Source organism: Echinops telfairi, unplaced genomic scaffold (genome assembly GCF_000313985.2).
Source record: "Echinops telfairi isolate 266 unplaced genomic scaffold, ASM31398v2 ScPeMD7_7468;HRSCAF=8506_0, whole genome shotgun sequence".
NCBI classification, from domain to species: Eukaryota; Metazoa; Chordata; class Mammalia; order Afrosoricida; family Tenrecidae; genus Echinops; species Echinops telfairi.
Genome location: NW_022111369.1, coordinates 32,637,672 through 32,646,845, shown reverse-complemented (window position 1 = coordinate 32,646,845; position 9,174 = coordinate 32,637,672). Strand labels below are relative to the sequence as shown.

Here is a 9,174-nt window from a genome sequence, read left to right as displayed (position 1 = left end):
GAATGCAGGAAGATCACAGGCCAGTGGGTGGGAAGTCTGGTGGATTCAGTGGCAGTGGAAGCATCTCAGTTGTGGCAGGGGTCTCCACATGGCTTCTCGAGCTCAGGGCACTAGCGTTGCTGCATGCGACTTGTCAGCTACATTGTCTCTCAGGGTGTGAGCATGTGTCCTGCCTCCAGCAAGCTATTTATCTCCTTAGCGTCTCCAAATGAGGTCATCAAGCTGGGACCTGATTGACAAGCTAAACTCCTCCCCTTCACTCTGAATACTCAAATTGATAACAGATTATGTAACTACCACACATACTTTGGACCTATTTTCAGGAGAGACCAGTCCCTGGAGAAGGACATCAGGTTTGGTCAAGTGGAGGGGCAGCAAAGGACAGGAAGGCCCTCAAGGAGATGGGTTGACACAGTGGCTGGAACAATTGGCTCAAGCAAAGGGACAGCTGGGAGGGTGGCGCAAGTGTGGGCAGTATTTCATTATGTGCATAAGATCTCTATGGGTCAGAACAGGACGGATGGCACTTAATAACAACAACAAACACAAGAAAGAGTATTTCACAGATACAATTAGCATCCAGTTAGTTATGGAATAAGTCATATAAAAGTAACAATAGACCCTACCCAACCTGAAGCACAGGGAATAGAACCCTGAAAAAGATTTTCAAATTTGATGAAAATTGTAAATGCGAGATCCTAGGTGCTCAAGAACTTCCAAGCAGGGTAAATATAAAGGAAGGTACAAAACAGCGTAGTCAGCATGCCAAACACCAATGACAAAGAGAAAAGCTTAAACACAGAGGATCAAAGAATGGCAGTGGGATTCCCAACAGGCACTGTTCAAATTCAGACAATGGAGAAAGAGGGTGTGCTTCTGCTGAGAGGGGAAGCAACAGCTATCCCTCTTGATGCCCATATGCCCTGGGTATGTTTAAATGTCTTTAGCAATTAAATGTTAAAGACCCACACAATTTTTGCTATTAGACCAACATTTGACTTTGGTGTTAAACCAAAACTCAGAATTATACTATTCTTTTTAAGTCTGTTCTTTGTCTGAAAGCTGTGTTGAAATCTGTCCACCAGAAGCCACTGCTGGTATTGAAAATAATGAGTGGTATTATAGTATCCAGCATCCCAGAAACATGCAGACCACCTCATTATGACAAACCGACAGTTACATGTTCATTAGGAAAATACAAATATAAACCACACCGAGATGCATCTGCACACAAACTGAAGCAAACAGACCAGCAAAAATCCAAACTTGAAACAAAGAGACCAGCAAAATTAAAACAATTGGCATTGAGTTAATTTTGACTTTTGGCAGCCTCGTGGGTTACAGAAAACAACTGCATTCCTTACGTTTTTCAAGGTGTGAGCTTTTGGAAGCAGATCACCAGGCCCTTGAGCCAAGCCACTTCTGCGTGAGTCAAGCACTTTGTTATTTGGGCCAACCAGGAATTCACAGTGGTTGTCAAATTGAGACTGGCATCACCAAGTTTAGCTTGTAGAATTGGTAAATATTAACGGGTCTTTGAAAAGATTTAGGCAGGTTCTTTCTTCTATGTGTATAAACATACACTAACCATAATACCAAGCATAGCACAATACGAAGTTGTTGTGCAAGAGAAATGAACACATGTTCACATAAAGACAGAGAGTCACGTGCTCATAGCAGCTCTACGCATCACGGCTTCAAACTGAAAACCACCCAACTACGAATCCATTGGTGAATAAGCCCATTGCTGTGAAACTGATCTGAACCCAGAGGAGCCTTATAAGTAATTAGTGTAGAGGTAGCTTGTGGCACACGCATAGAAGAGAGCACTATTCCACATTAAAAGAAGGAGTTTTAACAGAGTGGTGCACAGAGCAACCTGGAGTATTGTGCAAAATGAAAAATGCCCATACACCAAAGATTGCCTACTGTGTGGTTCTTATTATGTGAACATCTAGAAAAGGCAAAATTTTCCTGACAGAAAAAAAGTGATTTCTAGGGACAGGAGGTGGAAGTAATGAATTGACTACAGAGGGGCCCAGGAGAGTTTTCCATATTATGACTTTGTGGTGTTTACACATTTGTCCAAACTCATCTGATATCCTAGAGATATCTGCCCACATACAAATTACATATGTAGAAAAGTATTTGTTGGAACAATAATAACTAGTATACCTTTACATATAGACTTTAAAGTGACTAGATCTCTCTAAAGGGAATGTGAATTCGTAACCAATGATTACAAAGAAACGTGCTTATTATATATATGGCGCTTAAAATCAACCAGTAGAACATCATATCATAGAGGGGGGAATTGCTGAATGTGTACCACACTGTTACTCTAGAATTCGCTGAGAGCATTCAGAATAAGTTGATTATAACCACTCTGACCTCATTACTTGGGCTAAACATTTCTCATTAGCATTCTAAGGAAGAAAGCGACAGAGAAGAGGGAGGAAAAAGAAAAGAAAAAGATGGAGCATTCATAGTGGCACACATATTATTGCTACTATGCTAGTCTGTCCTGAATAGCTACAGTAATTTCTTTAAATTCCTTAGTAAGGACCTATTGCTATTTATTATCCTGGAGACGAAAACAAAGTAAAAACCCCCAAGCTGCAGGAAAGGCTATCCCTTGAAGATAGGGCTGTCTAAATCTCTAGGGCTCTGACCCTCACTAGACCTGTGGCAGACACACTTTGGCATGACTTTTCAGAGACACATCCTAGAGAACTTGGAATTGATCCTTTCCACATAATTAACTGTTCCAAACAGTTTATAACCACGGTCAGAAACAGTGAGGGTTCTGAAACTAATATTCAAATGACAAGAAAAAGCTCTCGTTAAACAAAGTAGTAGGCAGATTTATATATAACGGAGGGTGCTAACCATGGAAATTTGCCATACAGGCCAAGGGTAGATTACAATTCAGTTCACCCAGTCTTCAAACACAGTACGTACTTGTGACGATGTTGACAGCATTCTGCTCCAACTGCTGCCAGGTCTATTCTTCAGAGTTTTTAGAACAGGGCAACAGGCTTAGGGGCTCTCAAAGATGGAAGATGGATACGTATCATCATTGATCTCCATCACTGTTGTTTCTCCTGTGATTCTCCAATAGTTGATTGTGATTCAGCAAGTAGGTTTATTTAGTTTTCTATTTAGAAACAAAAAACATCGCTAAACTGCCTGCCATCAACTTGATGCCAACGCATAGCCACACTTTGGACAGAGTGGAACTGCCTCATGAGTTTCCAAAACTGTAACTGCTTTCAGGAGTAGAAAGCCTTGTTTTTCTCCCTCAGAGTGGCTGGTGATTTTGAACTGCTGACTTTTGGGGTAGTAGCCCAATGTGTAATTTAGAAATAAAAGGGGGCTTTACAAACTTCCAGGGGGAAAAAAACAGAATGAATAAGATAATGAAGATTCCAAAACCTTTGTTCCATCCATGTGATTAAGGACAACTGTACTTTGAGGAGGCAGCTAGAAGTGGGTCATCTAGTCCTTTTTTTTTGTCTGTATGAGCCTGGAAACTCTGCTCAACCTCTCTACCATGAGTGACGCTGCTCTCGTTTGAAATATGGGTAGCATAGTTTCCAGTATGACAGCAATACACAAGCCATCACAGGACAGCAAGCTGATAAATGGGTAGTTGACAAAGGAAACAGATTTTACAAAGTTAGTGTTTAAAGTCATTAAACAAACCATCACTCATCTGTCCATGGTGGTCAGGGTTCAACGGAGGGCCCAGACTAAGATACACTAGGAAGAAGAAAGAGATGGGCCATTTCTGTAAAATCGACAATCTAGTGGAAGAGTCTCTGGTATCATAATACAATGCCAGAGATGAACCCCTCAGTTTGGAAGGCACTCAGAACTTGACATAGATTGACACGGAATTTAAACAATGTGTTCAAACTAGAAAGATTGTGAGGCTGCTGCTGGGCTGGCAGTGTTTCATTCTGTTGGCTAGTCGGTCATTGTGAGTCAGTACCAACTGGATGGTACCTCAAAACAACAACAAATTAACTCACAATAGCAGCAAACAAGACCTTTTAGATCATTCCTAAGTGAGCACACAGCCAAGAACATGCAAATAACCATAGGGATGCATCTGGTCTTCTAGATTCCTAGAGATTTTACTGTCGCTTTCCACAGCCCCCTGTGTACCCTCTAGTCCTCAGATTTACCATTTAAACTTCCTAGATAGCCTTTTTGGTTGTTTCAACCATTATCAATTTTGACAGTCAATTGTAAAGTTAAACAAATATGGTGGTCATTGTATCTGACAAACGCCACTGGGGGAAATACTGTCCACACAGATAAAGCTCTTAATCAAATAAAAACCAAATAAAGACAAGCTTTGTGAAGTGGGGTCTTCCAGAGAATCCCTAAACAAGTGCAATGATGGCAATTCTCTGGGAATTGAGTTTTGAAGGAGTTTTGTGTTAGTCTGGGTAGACTAGAGAAACAAATCCACAGAAACGCATCTGTGTATAAGAGATAGTTTTATATAAAGGGTAAGTGTACATTAAGAAAGCATCCCAACCCAGTCCAGTCCAAGCCCATAAGTCCAACATTAGCCCATATATCCGACACCTATATACAAAGTCCTCCTCAATCTCACAAAACACACGCAATGACACCAAATGCAGAAGGAAAGCCGAATCAGTGAGCGTGTAAGAATCTCAGCGCTGGCAGGGGTCTCACACAGCTGCTCCAGCACCCAGGGCTTCATCAGGGTAGGTCCCTGTGCCTTCTCCTCAGGGATGTCTTTCAGGAAGTGAGCCTGAAAGCAGGGAACTGGCTAAGGCAGCTGCATCCTGGTCTGATCATCAGAAAGCAAGAGCCCTGAGAACTAGAAAGGCTAGGCTCACTGAGCCATAGATCTCTCCCCTCTTCAGTTAATGCCACATGTGTTTAATGGCAAGGTTGGCATATTAAACTTTAACTATCTCAAGTTCCAATTGTGATATTTTTACTTCCATAGTTGCTGTATTCATTTTTCCCACTGTGATATAGGGCATTGGTTTTCATAGCTTCTGCAAAGTTTGGGGAAAGGTAAATGAGAATAAGGTTAGTCAAAATGTCACTGAACTTGTTCTTACTGAGAGATAACTGGTGTTCTTGACTAAATGTTCTCTGTATTACTGTAAGCCTTTTAGGTTGTTTTTAATTTTCAGAGTTGTCAGAAATTGATTTTGAAAGCTTTCGTCACTGCTCTTTAGGGAGGGAAGGATTGGGGTGGCTCTTAATCAATCATTTGAGATGATGTGACGTAAAATGTCCTGTAGTGTCCAAATGATGAGCAAAGCCATATGAACTTGATTGTCCCCACAAATTAAAAAGGCAGACAATGTACCCACTGAAGGGTGGGGAGAGATCTAGTTCAAGATGCCATTTAAAAATCTGGATGCTTGGAGCCATTTTCAGATGAAGAAAACATGGTGGCCTCCTTCTCAATTTTTTTCATAATTCAATGTTATGCTTGCAGTAAACCTTGCAATGGTTAAGAATAAGATCCTGTTATCTTCAACTGGAATATTTTATGACTCTCCACATTCCCGACTCTGCTCCTTTATAGCTTTTTTTGATTTGGTAAAGTTACATAACCTTTATAATACAATGATAGTAACAATAATTTTAGAGTTATTTTAAAATCCAAATCAACCAGTAACGGTAAAGCATTTGGCATAATCTTGGCACATATTAAATACTAAAAAATGTTAGCCTTTACTTCTATTTTTATCAGGAAGAATATAGTTCAGCACTGCTAGAAAGTTCTACTTCATGTTCACCTAAGTATTTTTGGTGTGTATTTTGAATAGTAACATTATAGATATCCTTATTTTAAAAAATCTGTAAACAAATGTTACATATCATTTTTTCAAATCTATCAAAGACATATAACCTAGTATTTAAAATAGACGATGACGTTTTGCTCTTTGAAGTGGGTTAACATTCTTACTAGCAGTATTTTTCTTCTGAAGCATATCACAAATATGGTTCTTTAAGAATCACATTCAAATGAGAGAATAAACCAACATTCTCTTGCTCATAAGACACTGTTTCCTGTGCTCCCCCAGGCACCGTGGTGGTACAGCAGTTGATGTCGATGATGATTAGCAAACATGACTGCCTGTTCCCCAAAGATGCAGAACCGCACAGCAAGCCCCAAGACGGAGGGAGTAACAACAACAACGAGATTCAGAAGAAAGCCAACGCGGGCCAGCTACCGAACAAGGAGAACAACAATACCAAGGACAGCCCTGGCCGGCAATGCTCGTGGGACAAGTCCGAGTCTCCGCAGAGAGGCGGGGTGGACAATGGGTCCCCCGCAGCCCTATCAGGCAGCAAAACCCACAGCCCTCGGAACAGCGTCCACAAGCCGGATGTCTCCAGAAGCCCCCCGCTCACGGTCAAAAAGAACCCCGCCTTCAATAAGGGCAGTGGGATTGTCACAAATGGGTCCTTCAGCAGCAGTAACGCAGACGGTCCTGAGAAAACGCAAACAACCCCCAATGGGAGCTTGCAGGCCAGAAGGGCCTCTTCGCTGAAGGGCTCTGGCACCAAGATGGGCACGCACAGTGTGCAGAATGGAACCGTGCGCATGACCATCTTGAACACCGACACGTTGGGGACCCCCATGAACAGTCGCGGCCCCAGCTGGCTGCACAATGGCTTCGTGACCCTGAGGGAGAGCAAGCAGAAAGAGCCGGCGCCAGAGGCGGGCCAGCACAACCGGCTCTCCACCTACGACAACGTCCATCAGCAGTTCTCTGCGCTGAGCCTCGACGACAAGCAGAGCGTGGACAGTGCCACTTGGTCCACGTCTTCTTGTGAAATCTCCCTCCCCGAGAACTCCAATTCCTGTCGCTCCTCCACCACGACCTGTCCAGAGCAAGACTTTTACGGGGGCAACTTTGAGGACCCCGTTCTAGACGGCCCCCCGCAGGACGACCTTGCCCACCCAGGAGACTATGAAAGCAAAAGTGACCGGCGGAGTGTGGGAGGTCGAAGTAGTCGTGCCACCAGCAGCAGTGACAATAGCGAGACATTTGTCGCTAATAACACCAGCAACCACAGTGCGCTGCACAGTTTAGTGTCCAGCCTGAAACAGGAAATGACCAAACAGAAGATCGAGTACGAGTCCCGGATAAAAAGGTGAGGACAATCGGCCGCTTGCCACTGCTAGAGAGGGTGCCAGGGCTTGCTTCTGTGAGCCAGGAGCCCATGTATGCTGGATAACGGGGGCTCCGGAGCTCCAGAGACCCATGTTCAAAGCCCAGCTTGGCTTTCTCTCTGTGGGCTATGTGGGACTTTAGGAAAGTCCAGTCTCTGTGTGCCTTGGGTTGGACAGATTAACCTTTAGATACTAGGAAGGAGCCCGTGGCGTCCTGGTAACGAGTTGGGCTGTGATCCATACGGTTGGCAATTCGAATCCACCAACCAGCCCTCAGAAGACAGACGGATTTTCCTTCCCATAAACAGGGACAGTCTCAGAAACTCGGAGGGGTCATTCTGCCCTGCTCTACAGGGTCTCAATGGCCCAGTGACAGCGAGTAATCTTTACCTCAAACCTCAATGAGCTTTGCCTCACTCACAGAGAAGGTGAGCCTCAGTGACATCTGGGGTTCTCTTTAAATATGCACCTTTGGACCAGAGGCCAGGAAGACCAGGGGCTGTGGGTAGATGCGTAGAGAATGAGGCAGGTGTCCATTGTCAGGGGTAAGAGGAAGAGGACATGAGGATACAGAGGAAAGGAGTGTGGCAGTAAGTGTGTCTTTGTTTTTATTGTTGCCATCATTGACTGCTGAGGGGGTGCCTGCTAGCTGCCTTGCTCCCTTCTGCCTCCGAGGGTACTAGACAGCCCCTTTGACCTGCAGGGGCATGGCCTCAGGTTCTGCCGGAGGAGTGAGTGCAGAGGCCATCCGTGAAGGAGGAGGATGCAGCGGGAAGGGACGCAGTGTTCTTGAGGTATCAAGTGAGGCAGACTGACGGAAGGCTATGCTTTCGTTACTATTAGAAAGGAGGGTGTGCAGATAGCTAAGGCAGAGCGAGTGCCGAAGCCTTGAAATGAGGTGAGGTGGGAACAAGCGGGGAAACAGTCAGCGATCAGCTCAGAGAAGGGAGTCACGGAGAACAGGAGATTCAGCTGTCATTCTAAGCCCAGCTTTTACTGAGAGATGGGAACCCCTGAGGGTTGTTGCTGCTGTTTTAAATAAGTATTCTCTTTTTATTGGTAAGTTTTACTTAAAAAGAACTTGCGAATTAGGTGAAGACTTATGGACAGACCACGACAGCTCACCAACATCTTCGAAGGTTTTGATAACAAGGGTGACGTGAAGAGGATGCACATGGACAAGGGAACCCGTACCCTAAGTCAGAAGGGCCTTAGTGACCCGGCACTGCTATAACAAAACCCCACCAAAGTAATGGCTTTCAAGAGTGAAAATGTATTGTTTGGAAGGCTAGAAGTATCGCAAGTTTCCTTGTTTGTCCTAGGGGAATGTTCTTCCTGATCTCTTCTGGCTTCAGGGAGCCTCAGTGGTTTCTCTCCATTTTTTGGCTTGCAGATATCTTCACATGGTGCCTTTCCCCATTTTTGTTGTTGTTTTTGTTTTGTTTTCTCTGCTTCTATATCTGTTCTCCCTTTTTATAAGACAGCACTCAAGAGACTGGGAATAGGACCCAACCTCCCACCTTATGACCCCATTAGTTTAACTGTTAACAACAGACAAAACATGTAACATGTGTTCTTAATCAGGGCCATGTGCTCAAGCGCATGGATTAGATTCTAACTTCAGCCAATTTTAGGGAAGCACCATTTAATCCATACCAGGAGCAGGGAATATGATTTCTGGGGAAGCAGTTGTGATAAAGCCTAGTTAATCATGATATCGAGGAACAGGAATGGGAATACTGATACTAGACGGGTAGGGGAAAGTGGGGAAAGGAAGAGAGGAAAGGGGAACTGATCACAGCGATCAACACATAAACACACACACACACACACACACACACACACACCCCTAACCTAATCTTTTGGGGAGGGTCATGTGAGGTACAGGGACAGTTAAAATAGTATTTATTGTTGATAAAAGAACAGCTCCAGGTTCCTGTTACTAATTTGTTTTTTTTAATTTAAATTGATAAAGAAGCCGTTTTTGAAGA

General features: G+C 43.8%; 1 protein-coding gene across 3 annotated transcripts in view; it reads left to right on the top strand.

The window, feature by feature from the left end:
• ARHGAP24 (Rho GTPase activating protein 24) overlaps positions 1 to 9,174 on the top strand; it is a 518,143-nt gene that overhangs the window by 502,381 nt on the left and 6,588 nt on the right. For all 3 annotated transcript variants that reach the window (XM_004703244.2, XM_004703247.4, XM_004703245.2), the window contains one exon: positions 6,087 to 7,164. In XM_004703244.2, the coding sequence (XP_004703301.1) occupies positions 6,087 to 7,164 (1,078 nt within the window). The remainder of the gene's footprint in view (positions 1 to 6,086; positions 7,165 to 9,174) is intronic.